The 15671-nt window shown below is 46.0% G+C and overlaps 1 protein-coding gene across 1 annotated transcript in view; it reads right to left on the reverse strand.

Moving 5' to 3' along the window:
• cyp4t8 (cytochrome P450, family 4, subfamily T, polypeptide 8) overlaps positions 1–15671 on the reverse strand; it is an 86671-nt gene that overhangs the window by 14840 nt on the left and 56160 nt on the right. The window contains exons 6-7 of the mRNA XM_068037241.1: positions 8253–8404; positions 5429–5535 (exon numbers count right to left, since the gene is read on the reverse strand). Coding sequence (XP_067893342.1) covers positions 5429–5535; positions 8253–8404 — 259 coding nt within the window. The remainder of the gene's footprint in view (positions 1–5428; positions 5536–8252; positions 8405–15671) is intronic.

Genomic DNA, 15671 nt, shown 5'->3' on the forward strand with positions numbered 1-15671 from the left:
GGCTGCATTCCAAAGAGCCACCGCAATCTCCCACACAGCGGCTCATTTAAATGGCCGGGGCGGCCTTCCCCCCCACCCCCAAATCACATGGAGGGGGCGGTCTGTCTGTCTCCGGCAATGGTGTCAGCTGCCTGTGCACAGGCACTGGTGCCATTTTTAAAGAGCAGCCAGACCTGCCAGCATATTTAAATTTTTAAAGAAGTAACCTCCCCAACAAAATTAAATAAATAAATTTGAAATGCCCTTTTCCCACACTCCAATACATTAACTATTTGCCCTTCCCCCACAAAACACCTTCTACATCTGACCTCACCCCCCCAAACTGCATAAAGTTTAAAGCTCAACACTTCCCACCATCCTCAACAACCAATACGTTTATTTGACCCTGTTCCCCATCCCTACACTGAAAAACCTACCTCCTCCCTACCGTATGATCCCGTGTTTCCCCATACAGGGATCTGAAGGCGTGGGAATGCCGGCTGCCGTGCCGCAGATCGCAGCAGCCCTCAAGATCACAGGTAAGTCCATTTAAAAGTATTCATTTTATTGATTTGAATAATTGTGGTCCCGTCACCCAGCGGCCAGCAGGGGATGCCATGGAGCCTCGCCCCGCCAGGAGGATCAGGCCGGACCCCCCCGGTGTCGAGGTCTATGGCGGGCCTCATCCAGAGCCATCTTCAGGCTCCCCCCCACACCCGCCTCGGAACCAGACGCCTGGGGGAGAACAAAATCCAGCCCACAATGTGTGTTTCCCACATAGTGCAGGCTTCTAACCCACATTTCAGCCTGGCAGCAGAGTTCAGGAGCCCACAGGGAAAATCCTGCAGGGAGGATGTTTCCGATGGCTAGAGAGTCCAGAACCAGGGGTTACAGTCTCAGGATACAGGGTATGCCATTTAGAACCGAGATGAGGAGAAATTTCTTCACTCAGAGCGTGGTGAACCTGTGGAATTCTCTACCACAGAAGGCAGTGGAGGCCAAGTCATTACATATATTCAAGAAGAAGATAGATATATTTCTTAATGCCAAAGAGAGCAAGGGATATGGGGAAAAAGTGGGAACAGGGTACTGAATTAAACGATCAGCCATGATCTTTTTTGAATGGTGGAGCAGGCCCAAAGGCCTACTCCTGCTCCTATTTTCTATATTTCTATGTTTCTATAAGTAGAAAGAAACCTTTATTCCTTCCCACTTGTATGCCGTAAACCTCCAAGACAGAGATGCAACTGCGTCCCATGTGATCACCCAAAGCACGAGTGTGACATCCTGGTGCATTCATTAGCAGAAAAGGATACTACTCAACAAATATTCAAATGTTCTTTGACAATCACCAAATTATTAGACAAGTGAGTGGATGATTTCCAGGAAATGCCCAGAAGGTTCATATCTTAAAGGAGTTGTGGGATCCCCAGTATTCCAAGTTAAAGATAAGTTGCGTAGATGGGTTCCCCCATTATTCCAGGGCAATAGAAGCTTGGTAGCTGGCTTCTTCAAAATAGAGCTGACCATAGCTTGAAACATGGCTCACAACACTGCTGCACAACTCCTGGTAACTAGCATTCAATGATGAATATTTCAGAGACAGAAGCCTAATCATACATTAATGGGCTCAAACAATGGTTTGGATGTATGAATGGGCGGCACAGTGGCGCAGTGGTTAGCACCGCAGCCTCACAGCTCCAGTGACCCGGGTTCAAATTCTGGGTACTGCCTGTGTGGAGTTTGCAAGTTCTCCCTGTGTTTGCGTGGGTTTCCTCCGGGTGCTCCGGTTTCCTCCCACATGCCAAAGACTTGCAGGTTGATAGGTAAATTGGCCATTAGCAATTGCCCCTAGTATAGGTACGTGGTAGGGAAATATAGGGACAGGTGGGGATGTGGTAGGAATATGGGATTAGTGTAGGATTAGTATAAATGGGTGGTTGATGGTCGGCACAGACTCGGTGGGCCGATGGGCCTGTTTCAGTGCTGTATCTCTAAACTAAACTGAACTAAACTGGAATGCTCTATAATATCTGAGCTGGCAGAATGGCAGTGGTGTGCTACATGATGCATAACAATGTGATTGAAAGTTGCATATTCTCGTTTGTGGAAGAACAGCAGTGGTCAAGGCCAGTTAATGCATCTTCACATGACATATCCTTAGAAATGAACCACAAGCCTCACACAAGATTCCATTCACCATACTCACTTCACTCACCTAACTCCAATCTTGATCCAGCACAACTCATACCCAACACTCACAGCCTCACCTCACCGTAACAAACTTAGAACAGCTGCAAGCCTCACACTTACATCTCTCAGCTTGCACACACTGTTGGCTATTCGACTATGGCAGGCATGGCACCCAAACACAATGCACTACACTCACTGACACACTTCCTTTTCTCTTGGAGGACAAGGTGGTGAATAACTGGAGGCAGCAGGAGCTAAGTGGCAGAGACAGGCATGGTTGCATATCTTTACCCCCATGGTAGCGATAGTGCTGGCAATCATCAGTGTGGTCACGACTGAGGCTGTGGCCTGTAGCGAGGCTTAAGCTACAGAGGACGACAGTATGTTCCTATCTAATCCACTTTCTAACATCCCACTTGAATCTCATCCCACAATCTCTTCTGATTTGCAAGCTGCAGATGGTGTAACCATGTGCCTCTTGCTTTCCCTCCCTTCCTTTTCCCCAAGCCTACTGTTGTGCCTTTATCCTTTCAGATACCTGAGAATTGTTACCTGGTCAAAGACCTGGTGCAGTAATGTGGTCCAAGAGGGACAAGAGAACGAAGAAGAAACACTGTGGGGGGAATTTTATCCTGGCGGTGAGGGTCTCGACGTCGGGAGAAATTGACATCGAGATCCGCGCGTCGCCTTTTTTCTGGAAGGCACCACCAGGCACATAAGTGGACAGCGGCGGGCCTTCCATAGGATTTAACACTCCGTCGCCGCAAGTCCCACCCTTGGAGAACTGCAGGCCAATTAGAGGTGGAGGCGGTGGCTGCTGCTGAAGGTGATTGTCCTGGAGGCCGAGGAGCATTGCTGGAGCCAGGCCTCAGGTAGTTCAGGGCGTGAGGGGTCTCCTGGGATGGGGGTTGCGGGTGAGGGGGGTTGGCAGCAAGGGCAGCTCTCAGCGGGCCCCCCTCTTCCCGATGCCGGGTCCCTTGTTTAGGCACTAAGTGCCTTTTAACGAGGAAACTCCCCCGCACACCAGCCCCCACCAAAGAGCCGGGAAGCAGCCCGCATGGTTTTCCCTACCGTGCTTCCCTTGCAGTGACAGGGTCGCCCACCACACGGATAATTGTGGCTGCAGCAGGAAGAGGCCCTTAATTGGGGATTAACTGCCCATTTTAGGGCCTCAATTGGTGGCAGGGCAGGAAGGCCATTCACAGGCCTTCCCGCCTCGGACTAAATTTCAGTGAGGGTGGGATGATGGCAGGAATCCCCTCCCTCTGTCATCATCCCACCCGATTTCATCCTCTCCCCGCCTCCAAACACGCCACAGGGGAGAGCATAACTCAATCTCATACACCAGCTCAGAACTGGCATTACATGTACTTTAGAGGGTACCATAGAGGCGGGATCTACACACGGTGGGTTGAATTTTATCAGCCCACTGTGAGTCCCAGTAGCGGGGCGAGATGAGGGTGGCGTCACCACTCGTCACATGTATGGCCGGTCGACTGCAATCTTGTGGTGGCCAGCCCATTTGAATGCAGGAGGCGAGGGGCTCATTCCACTGGAGGATGGGGTGTGCAGCGAGACACCGATGGCCACATCAGCAGAGACGAACATAGATGCTGGCGTCATATTTAAGGAGTTGCCAGACCTGCTTAAATTGCTGCTTCACTGAGTGACTTTGCTGTTGCTATGTGCAGCTGTGCTGCTGACACCCTCCCCCCACCTGGAGTCCCTGTGCTGCTGACTCTGCTCCCCTGGTTGGAGTCCCTGTGCTGCTGTGCTGCTGACCACTCCCACCCCCTGCCCCCAGATGGCGTCCCTGTGCTGCTGCACTGTTGACGAAGGCCTCATAAGGCCAGGGGCTGACTGGAAGCCAAGTGGGACCGTGTCAGGCAGAAGAAACCAGGTATCCCCACGGTTCAGCCATGACTCCCTGCGAATTCTCCTCCAGGCAGTAAGGGAAAGGCAGGAGCTCCTCTTCCCAAGGGACGGTAGGACAAGACCCTTCTGTCTGACCTAGCCAGCCTGGATGGAGATCATAGAGGAGATAAGCAGCCATGGGGTCACTGTCCGATACTGGGTCCAGTCGCGCAAGAGGGTCAATGACTTCCTTCGCTCCGCCGAGATGAGTCCTCCATACCCATTCCCTCTTTGCAGCTTGGATGTGGTCACGCGGGAGGGGGCGTGACATGATGATATATCTCAGTGTAGGCACAGCAGGAATGCTTCTGGCTCAGGTGCACCTTCCTGGCATTGCTTTGTCTCCAAAGATCACAGGGCTAGGGAAACATTGAATGCTATACCCATTTTCACAATTTTGGCTGCAGGAATGAAAATTTCAGCAGTCCAGCTTTAAGAAACAGCTTCCTGGAAGAGCAGGATGTGACTGGTCTTTAAGGCCCATTTTATATGAACTGGTTGAGTGCAATATAATTCTTTCATAAAACATGAGAAATTGCACCATAGCTTATCATTAAACTAATCAAAAGCCAGCCATAAAATAGTATGCTGTATAATCCAATGGGGAGCTGGCGAAGGTGGAGAAATTTCCAATATTCCTGGTCCCTGTACCAAATTGTGTTGGCTGGGATGATTCTGTAGGATGTAAAATTCATCTGCACTACGGTAAAGTTGAAGGTGATGTTATGAGCATTTACTGAAAATAATAGTGAAATATAACAGGTGATTAATATGATGTAAATACCTGTTGTGGGACATAAACAAATGCAACAGGTTTCTACTCCTATCTGATGCATTACTTCAAGGAGTAGGTACAGAAGCTTAAGCCCAGTATGATTCAACTGGCTAATTACTTCAGATGCTAGGAACAGACTGTCCTGGTCTAGCTATTTGTGAGGGCTTGTCAGCTTCTTTGGTGACCCATTTAGAGGCAGCTGCAGGCAAGGGACAGGTGGTGAGCTGAGAGCCACCAACCTCTGCTTCTAGACCTTGCTGAAGGCCAAGGCCTTACCCTCAACTACTGCTCTGCTCACAGTACCACTATGAGGTCAGTGATTCCTTCATTCATGATGTTACCTAAAGTCTGTCTCCAGGTGCACTGAAGATAGTTTTAATCAGATTCGCCATGCTGACATCAATACCTTAACATTGGTAGAAGCATTCCTGAGATATGCTTCATCATTTACAGAGAATAGTTGAAACCACTGCTGATTTGATTACAAAAGTTAGATAAAGCTAGTAGGAAAGCATCGATCAAATGGTTAATGAGGACAATTAACTATTACTGCATATAGACACTTACCCTTGCACAAAGCAGAATATCCAAAAAATCCAGGTACCTCTTGTCCTTGATTTTTTCCAATTCCTTCTCATTTTTCAGTGTCTCCTTCCTTTGGCGTATCACTTCCTCTATCAAACAGAAAGTCTCATTGGGACTAAATGTATATACAAACTATATTATTATCCTCTGTGTGCTTGCTGATTTCACTAGCCCAGGAAAGCAATAATTCTTTGCAAAAATGTTATTGATGTTTTGCTTTTGTCCTTTTTAAATGTTTCTTTTAATTAGTTTAAAAAATGCCTGTGTTCATCAAAGTTAGGCATGTTGATACTGGGGAACAGAACAAGCATATTTCACACACTAGATGCTGAGAGGCTGCTTCCCCTGGCTGGAAAGTCATGAACAAGGGGTCATAATCTCAGGATAGGGGATTGCCTATGTAGTACTGAGATGAGACCAAATTTCTTCAGTTGGAGGGTTGTGAATCTTTGGAATTCGCTATCCTAGAGAGCTGCAGATGCACAGTCAATGAGTATATTTAAGATTGAGATTGATAGATTTTTAGGCACCAAGGCAATCAAGGCTTATGGGGTAGGGTGGGAAAATAGAATTGATGTAGATCAGCCAGGATCTTATTGAATGGCAGAGCAGGCTCGAGGGGCCATATGGCCTACTCCTACCTTTATTTCTTATGTTCTTACTATCAACAGCAAGTGCTTTCAGGTCAAGGATTGCAAAATTAGAAGCAGAGTAAATCACATTAAAAATATTACAAAGAACTTTAACATGGAAGCACGGCATTCAATCTAATCCATGTTAATGTTTATCCCCCACATGAGTAGTAGTCTTAATCTCATGTTCTATTCCCCTATCCCTTTATCACAATTTCTTTCAACCATTTAACAACCTATTCTTAAATAGTGACACAATTTCTGCTTTAATCACTAATTTTATAGCTTCACAACACGCTGTAAGAGAAGTTTCACCTACTCTCCATCCTAAATTTCTTACATCTAATCTTATACCTACATCTCCTCATTCTGGATTCCTCAACTAATGAAAACAGCCTGTTCCTTTCTATTTTGTCCCATTATTCTTACTTTAAAAACCTCTATCAAATCACTCATAATCTCCTCTACCAAAAACAGCCCTAATTTTTCGAGTCCAATACCTGGCAGCAAATAAATCTGCGCTGTACTCTGTTTATTGCCTCAATATTATCCTTCTGGCAATGTAGACTTTAAAATGAGATCCCATCTGCCCTCTCAGATGGATGTAAAAGTTCCCATATCCCATATTTGAAAGAGCAGGTGAATTCTAGCCAAAATGTAATGGCCAACCGACATCACTAAAATTAATTATTTGGTTATTATCTACTTCATTGTGCTAATTGGCTACCGTGTATGCCTATATTACAACAGTATTCACTTCAAAAGTATTTCATTGGTTTTAGGACATCCTGAGGTTGTGAAAGTCAATATATAAATGCAAGTTCTTCCTTAGCATTCTTCACATATACAACAGCTCAAATGCAATAAGAAACAAAAGCTAATTATTTTGTTTGCTCTTTGCTTTTAAGTGCCCCTACATTCTTCCTTGGCCAAGATGGTGTGTAGATTAGCTTCTCACTTTAGTACCTTCCCTTGCCAATGTTTTAAGGAGAGTAGATAAGGATAATTAGCCTTGTAATTTTAACAAGGAGGCTCCAAAGGGAAAAAGATAGGCTAAGTGAGTGGGCAAAGATCTGTCAAATGGAGTATAATGTGGGAAAATGTGAAATTGTCCATTTTGCAAGAAGAATAAAAAAGCATATTATCTAAATGGTGAAAGATTGCAGAGCTCTGAGATGCAGAGGGATCTGGGTGTCCGAGTGCATGAATCACAAAAGGTTAGTATGCAGGTACAGCAAGTAATTAGGAAAGTTAATAGAAAGTTATCATTTATTGCGAGGGGAATTGAATACAAAAGTAGGGAGGTTATGCTTCAGTTATATAGGGCATTGGTGAGACCATATCTGGAGTACTGTGTACAGTATTGGTCTCCTTATTTAAGGAAGGATGTAAATGTGTTGGAAGCAGTTCAGAGAAGGTTTACTAGACTAATACCTGGAATGGGCAGGTTGTCTTTGAGGAAAGGTTGGACAGGCCAGGTTTGTATTCGCTGGAGTTTCGAAGAGTAAGAGGTGACTTGATTGAAACATATAAGATTCCGAGGGGTCTTGACAGGGTGAATGTGGAAAGGATGTTTCCTCTTGAGGGAGACTCTAGAAATAGGGGTCACTGTTTAAAAATAAGGGGCCACTCATTAAGACAGAGATGAGGAGAAATTTTTTCTCTCAGAGGGTCGTGAGTCTTTGGAACTCTCTTCCTCCAAAGGCAATGGAAGCAGAGTCTCTGAATATTTTTAAGGCAGAGGTAGATAGATTCTTGATAAGCAAGGGGGTGGAAGTTTATTGGGGGTAGGCAGGAATGTGGAGTTGAGGCTACAATCAGATCAGCCATGATCTTACTGGCCTCCTCCTGCTCCTAATTCGTATGCTCGTATGTATGTTTGTATGTATGTTTGTACATATGTTTGTATGTAATACATGTTCCTTGGATCTCTGCTCAGCATCTTACAAATATCACAGCTGTGGGCCAAAAGCGGGATGAAAGTTTTTTATTCTCACTACTGACATCTCTCAATTTGTTGAGAATGAAAATTCACTAAAAATATCCAAATTTAAAAAACAAAACTATGCCTAGTGCCAAACTGGGTAATCTTCACAACCTTACAGGTAGTGAGCTCATCTAATTAACATAGTTTACCTGTGCCACTTTAATTTGGGTAAGTGCTTCACACTTACCAGTGTGACGGTGTGCCAGGTTGCAGGCTTTCCGAAAACGAAATCCATGTGGACTCAGATTGTAGATGAGGTTACTATGATATGGAAAGATTCTAAACCGCTGATTGGAGAGGAAGCACAGCTCATACACAGCCTGGATATACGAGCTGTCACTGGAAAATTAAGAGTGAGTCCTTGAAATTCCAGTTAATAGTCATTTTCACATATCATGCAATTAAAATGCTAACATTTATAATGATATCACATTTGAAATATCTATTTTGAGAAGGAAATTCATTAGCTTGTGAATAATGATTGAGACAGGGTTGTGCAGTAATTCAGACAGGGATCCAAGATACTAGGTCAGAAATTACCTCCTGTGATTGAGGCACATCTACAGGGATAGCCGGGGAGGCAGAAAAAAGGGTAGGACTCAACCTTCCCCTGATTCTGGCTCATGTTCCAGCCTTGGGGTAATTTATATTTTGTGCATTCACTGGGGTGTCGTATCAGACTGGGGATGGAGCTTTGCCACTGCCTCCTCTTCAGCCTGTATAAAGTAATGATCTGTGAGTGTACAAGCCCCAGAAGAACATGAAAAATATGGATCCCTCTGTGACACCTTTACTCAAGAAAGGGTATAAGGACAATCCTAGCATATACAGACCAATTAGTTTAACATCAGTGGTGGGTAAGGTTTTAGTATCAATAATCGGAGGAAAAATCAACACACACATTGGAGAGGTTTGGGTTAATTGAGGATAGCCAGCACAGATTTGTAAAAGACAGATCATGCTTCACTAATCTAATTGAATTTTTTGATAAATGAGCAGAGAAGATTAATGAAGGGAATGTGGTGGATGTTGTTTATATGGATTTCAAGAAAGTGTTTGATAAGGTACCACATAAAAAGGCTGGTTAACAAAATTGAGGCTCATGGAATAGGAGGGTCAGTGTCAAATTGGATTTTAAAAATTGGCTTAAGGACAGAAACAGCGAGTCGTAGTAAATGGTTGTTTTTCAGACTGGAGGATGGTAGAGATTGGTGTTCCCCAAGGGTCAGTGCTGGGACCATTGCTTTTTTGCTATATATAAATTACTTGGATCTTGGAATACTATCACAAAATTTGCTGATGACAGCAAACTTGGAGGTGAGGCAAACAGTGGGGATATGCACCACCTGCAACAGGACACAGCAGAAAGGGCAGTGAGGTGACAGATGGAATTTAATACTGACAAGTATGAAGTGATGAAATTTGGCAGAAGGAATAGGGAAAGGCAACGGCAAACCCAGCCCTGTCGACCCTGCAAAGTCCTCCTTACTAACATCTGGGGGCTTGTGCCAAAGTTGGGAGAGCTGTCCCACAGACTTGTCAAGCAACAGCCTGACATAGTCATACTCACGGAATCATACCTTACAGACAATGTCCCAGATATTGCAATCATTATCCCTGGGTATGTCCTGTCCCACCAGCAGGACAGGCCCAGCAGAGGTGGCGGGACAGTGGTCTACAGTAGGGAGGGAGTTGCCCTGGGAGTCCTCAACATCGGCTCCAGATCCCATGAAGTCTCATGGCATCAGGTCAAACATGGGCAAGGTAACCTCCTACTGATTACCACCTACCACTCTCCCTCAGCTGATGACTCAGTACTCCTCTATGTTGAACAACACTTGAAGGAAGCACTGAGGGTGGCAAGGGCACAAAATGTACTCTGGGTGGGGGACTTCAAAGTCCATCACCAAGAGTGGCTTGGTAGCACCACCACTGACCGAGCTGGCCGAGTACTAAAGGACATAGCTGCTAGACTGGGCCTGCGGCAGGTGCTGGTGGGGGAACCAACACGAGGGAAAAACATACTTGACCCCGTCCTCACCAATCTGCCTGCCGCAGATGCATCTGTCCATGACTGTATTGGTAGGAGTGACCACCGTACAGTCCTTGTGGAGACGAAGTCCTGCCTTCACATTGAGGATACCGTCCATCGTGTTGTGTGGCACTATCACCGTGGCAAATGGGATAGATTTCGAACAGATCTAGCAATGCAAAACTGGGCATCCATGAGGCGCTGTGGGCCATCAGCAGCAGCAGAATTGTACTCAACCACAATCTGTAACCTTATGGCCCGGCATATCCCCTACTCTACCATTACCATCAAGCATACCAGAAGCAGCACCAGGCATACCTCAACATGAGGTGTCAACCTGGTGAAGCTACAACTCAGGATTACTTGCATGCCAAACTGCATAAGCAGCATGCAATAGACAGAGCTCAGAGATCCCATAACCAACGGTTCAAATCTAAGCTCTGCAGTCCTACCACATCCAGCAGTGAATGGTGGTGGACATTTAAACAACTAACTGGAGGAGGTGGCTCCACAAATATCCCCATCTTCTATGATGGGGCAGCCCAGCACATCAGTGTGAAAGATAAGGCAGAAGCATTTGCAACAATCTTCAGCCAGAAGTGCCGGGTTGATGATCCATCTTGGCCCCCTCCTGAAGTCCCCAGCATCACAAATGCCAGTCTTCAGCCAATTCGATTCACTCGCGTGATATCAAGAAACAACTGAAGGCACTGGATACTGCAAAGGCTATGGGTCCTGACAATATTCCAGCAATCGTACTGAAGACCTGTGCTCCAGAACTTGCCGTACCCCTAGCCAAGGTGTTCCAGTATAGCTACAACACTGGCATCTACCCGGCAATGTGGAAAATTGCCCAGGTCTGTCCTGTACACAAAAAGCAGGACAAGTCCAACCCGGCCAATTACCGCCCCATCAGTCTACTCTCAATCATCAGCAAAGTGATGGACGGTGTCATCAATAGTGCCATCAAGCAGCACTTGCTTAGCAATAACCAGTGATACCCAGTTTGGGTTCCGACAGGGCCACTCAGCACCTGACTTCATTACAGCCTTGGTTCAAACACGGACAAAAGAGCTGAACTCAAGAGGTGAGGTGAGAGTGACTGCCCTTGACATCAAGGCAGCATTTGACCGAGTATGGCATCAAGGAGCCCTAGTAAAACTGGAGTCAATGGGAATCAGGTGGGAAAACTCTCTGCTGGTTAGAGTCATACCTAGCACAAAGGAAGATGGTTGTGGTTGTTGGAGGTCAATCATCTGAGCTCCAGGACATCACTGCAGGAGTTCCTCAGGGTAGTGTCCGAGGCCCATCTTCAGCTGCTTCATCAATGACCTTCCTTCAATCATAAGGTCAGAAGTGGAGATGTTCGCTGATGAATGCACAATGTTCAGCACCATTCGTGACTCCTCAGATACTGAAGCAGTCCATGTAGAAATGCAGCAAGACCTGGACAATATCCAGGCTTGGGCTGATAAGTGGCAAGTAACATTTGCGCCACACAAGTGCCAGGCAATGACCATCTCCAACAAGAGAGAATCTAACCATCTCCCCTTGACATTCAATGGCATTACCATTGCTGAATCCCCCACTATCAACATCCTAGGGGCTTACCATTGATCAGAAACTGAACTGGAGTAGCCATATAAATACCGTGGCTACAAGAGCAGGTCAGAGGCTAGGAATCCTGCGGTGAGTAACTCACCTCCTGACTCCCCAAAGCCTGTCCACCATCTACAAGGCACAAGTCAGGAGTGTGATGGAATACTCTCCACTTGCCTGGATGGGTGCAGCTCCAACAACACTCAAGAAGCTCGACACCATCCAGGACAAAGCAGCCCGCTTGATTGGCACACCATCCACAAACATTCACTCCCTTCACCACCGACGCACAGTGGCAGCAGTGTGTACCATCTACAAGATGCACTGCAGCAACGCACGAAGGCTCCTTAGACAGCACCTTCCAAACCCGCGACATCTACCAACTTGAAGGAAAAGGGCAGCAAATGCTTGGGAACATCACCATCTGCAAGTTCCCAACCAAGTCACACACCATCCTGACTTGGAACTATATCGCCGTTCCTTCACTGTCGCTGGGTCAAAATCCTGGAACTCCCTTCCTAACAGCACTGTGGGTATACCTACCTCACATGGACTGCAGCGGTTCAAGAAGGCAGCTCATCACCACCTTCTAAAGGGCAATTAGGGATGGGCAATAAATGCTGGCCTGGCCAGTGTCACCCACATCCCATGAGTGAATAAAAAAAAATTATACATATCACAGATGTTCTATTCAGTCTGACTTCTCAATTAATCAGTTCTGCAGGGTCCCAGCAAAGCAGAAAGAGAGAGCTGTCAACTTCTTTAAAGTGCTTGGATTCCCACAAGTGCAGGGTGCCAATAATGCAATTCATGTGGCTATTAAGGCCCATCTACTTAAGAACATAAGAAATAGGAGCAGGAGTGCCACTCAGCACAGATACTGATGTCCTTGCAGGAGTTGCTTCCAGTGGCATACCATTTTCTATATCCATACCTATGCAACCCAGGCTGGCAGTTCCCATTTGTACTGGGACTTGAAGGGGCTAAATTGTTGCCAGTACATCATCACTGTTATGAGAAACAGCAGCATCTGCGACTAAAAACAGAAAATGTTGGAAATACTCAGGAGGTCTGGCAGCATCTGTGGACAGAGAAACAGAGGACTGGATTTTACCGGCTGGGTTGTGATCCCAACATCAGTCTCAATTCCAGGTCGGACAATTGAGGACGGCAGGAGGACCAGTGAAGTGGGAGGCCCAGTGGGAGAGCGATGTCCGGTCTGCTGCCCCACCAGGAGAGATGGGTGCTGCTGAGACAGGCAGGAGACTGCGAGGATGCCTCAAATGGAGGCATTCTCTGCAGGATTGTAAAAGGTTAAAATCTCTCATGGCCACAGCTGTCAGGCCATCAGCATGGAAGAGGAATCCTCGACTGGATGGCCTGTGGCCCTGGCCGTCGCATCCCAGCGGGTCCATGCTGGGATGAGGAGGTGTTGATAGCCTCCTGGCCGGCTGCCTTTAGTTAAATGACGGGCTCCGGCCTCAGCAGAGGGCCTGTCCACTGTCAGCAGCATCCTGGTGGCAGCATGACTCCCACACTTGGCCCAACAATGGGCCTGATTGGTTACCTGCCACTGCCGGGCAAGACTGCTCGAAGGCTGCAACCCATCGGGTAGCTGACCCGACGCATTCTTTTCCACTTTTGTTCCCAGTCCTGCCTCCTAACCCGTCTCTGTGGAACTGGGAAAATTCAGCCCAGAGTTAACTTTTCAGGTCTGTGACCTTTCATCAGAACCATTCTGAGTTCTGATGACAAGCCACAAACTGAAACCTTAACTCTGTTTCTCTCTTCACAGATTCTACCAGATCAGCTGAGTATTTCTAGCATTTTCTGTTTCTATTTCAAATTTCTAGCCTCTGCAGCATTTTGCTTTAACATTTGTGACTACTTCTTTCAGTCCTGGTGATTAGCACAGTTGTTTTTAATGGTCTGAGTGAGAGCAGACAGAATAGATCCAATCAAGTTCTGAAAGCTCTGAGTGCTGATGCTCTTTGAGGTATTTGTGGAAGAGTCATTGCTGTCACTCTGAAAATGACAACTGCCTTCAGGGCCTCTTCCTCATGGCTGTATTCAACTGGACTGCAACACTCACCAGGTTGTTCCTCATATCATGCATACCTCTTGCACGGTGTTGCAAATGTAATGTGCGGACTTCTTCAACTTGTACACCATCACAAGAGTATGGTCTCTACAGACTATATACAGACTATGCCCCCAAACATAATTGAAACGTAATTAAATGTTTTTAGCATTGCATAGTAATTCATAAAGTTGTACAGTTGGCACTGAGAACAGTGCCTTGTCCCTCCAGACTGCCTACACATCCTTTTTCAGGGGCATGATTCCTTGGGCGTCAAAGAGTCTTTCTCTTCTTGATCTTATATCTGCCAGTATTATCAGTTCTGCAGCTTCTGAAAACCTTGGGGCCCAAATCATTGCACACTCTCCAGATAACGCTCCTCTACCATCACAATTTTGCTTTAAGGTCCAGCTCTAGTTTCTCTCACTTTTTCCCCACTTCTCATCCTCCTGCTGTGCGTTTGGCCATTAACCTATTAACTACTGCAGTTAGACCAAATTCCCTCCCTTCCGACAGTGGTAAACCCACCCTGCATACTCAATGAGGCTCCCCTCAGGGAAAGTGCAGTCAGGTCTAGCTGGGATCATGTGGACAGACAGGGTTTTTGCCTTGCAATTCCTCTGATGGTCATAAGTAAATCTCGCCCAATGTTTCTTTATTTTTAAGTTTCTTTTCACTTGCCCGCCAGACAATTTGCTCACAACGAATTGCAGGAAGTACCAGCCAATGTGTTATGACAAATTTGTACAAAACATTAGTTAGGCCACAGTTCTGGACATTCCTTTATAGAAAGGACATTAAAGCTGTGGAGAGATTTTAGCATACATGCATTAGGATCATATCAAAAATGGGAAACTATAATTGAGAAGTGACCTCAGATACTAGGTTTATTTACAATGGAACAGAAAATGAAGGAAAGATTTCAGTGGAACTTACAGAAAGTTAGGAAAGATTTTTATTCAATGAATAAGGAAAGACTATTTCCTCTCTTTGAGTGATCAGTAACGTGAGATCAATTCAAAATTGTCATACAGTGTGGGGAAGAGAGGCTAAGAGACATTTCTTTACATAGTGAGCTGTGTGCTTTGCCACGGCAACACATCCAGACAGCCCTGCCAATCCCCTCTGGTGGTTTTGCACGTTACAAACACGCAAAGCCAGGTCACCTATGCAATTGCAGATGTGACAGAGTAGGTATCTGGTCCATCTCAGGATCAGTTACTGGGAGATGAGCGTCACCATATTATTTTCTAAACTTTTAAGCACACTTCTGAAGCTGCCTCCATTTTTTTCTGCCTGTGGGGCTGCTGGCCTTCCATAGCTGCGGTCCCTCTGACTGGGCCTGCAGTCTTGGAAACCCCACCGATATCCTTAATTGATGGCAGATGCAGAGGCGGCCAGTTAGGAGGCTGCCTCCCTGAAGATCGTTTTGGAGTGCAGATTTCAAACTGGTGCAGGATCGGGACCAGGAAATCATATCGTCCTGATTCCTGAAGATAAGCAAACAATCAGCAGATGATTCTGCTCATGGTGTTCATGCAAAGTTCTGCAAGCATATTCATAAAGTGACAGAAGTGGGAGGTTTGTGAGTTTCCTGAAGGCTGTACGGGTGAAAGATATGGGAAAATATAGGCAGGACTGTTAATGCAACAGGAAAATAGTAAAGTTAGAAGCAGTCTCATTCTGTTCTGCAGCCTTATTACGTTATTGTTGCTATTTCTCGTATTCCCTTTGCTGCTTTGGGGTCTCTGATAATGCAGGACAAAAGTTCTACTACAGTATGCATTTTTAAAATTTATTTACATTCATTCATGGGATGTGGGTGTCACTGGCAAAGCCAACATTTATTGCCCATCCTTAATTGCCTTTGACACCACCTTCTTAAACCACTGTAA

The sequence above is a fragment of the Heterodontus francisci genome, chromosome 8 (genome assembly GCF_036365525.1).
Source record: "Heterodontus francisci isolate sHetFra1 chromosome 8, sHetFra1.hap1, whole genome shotgun sequence".
NCBI classification, from domain to species: domain Eukaryota; kingdom Metazoa; phylum Chordata; class Chondrichthyes; order Heterodontiformes; family Heterodontidae; genus Heterodontus; species Heterodontus francisci.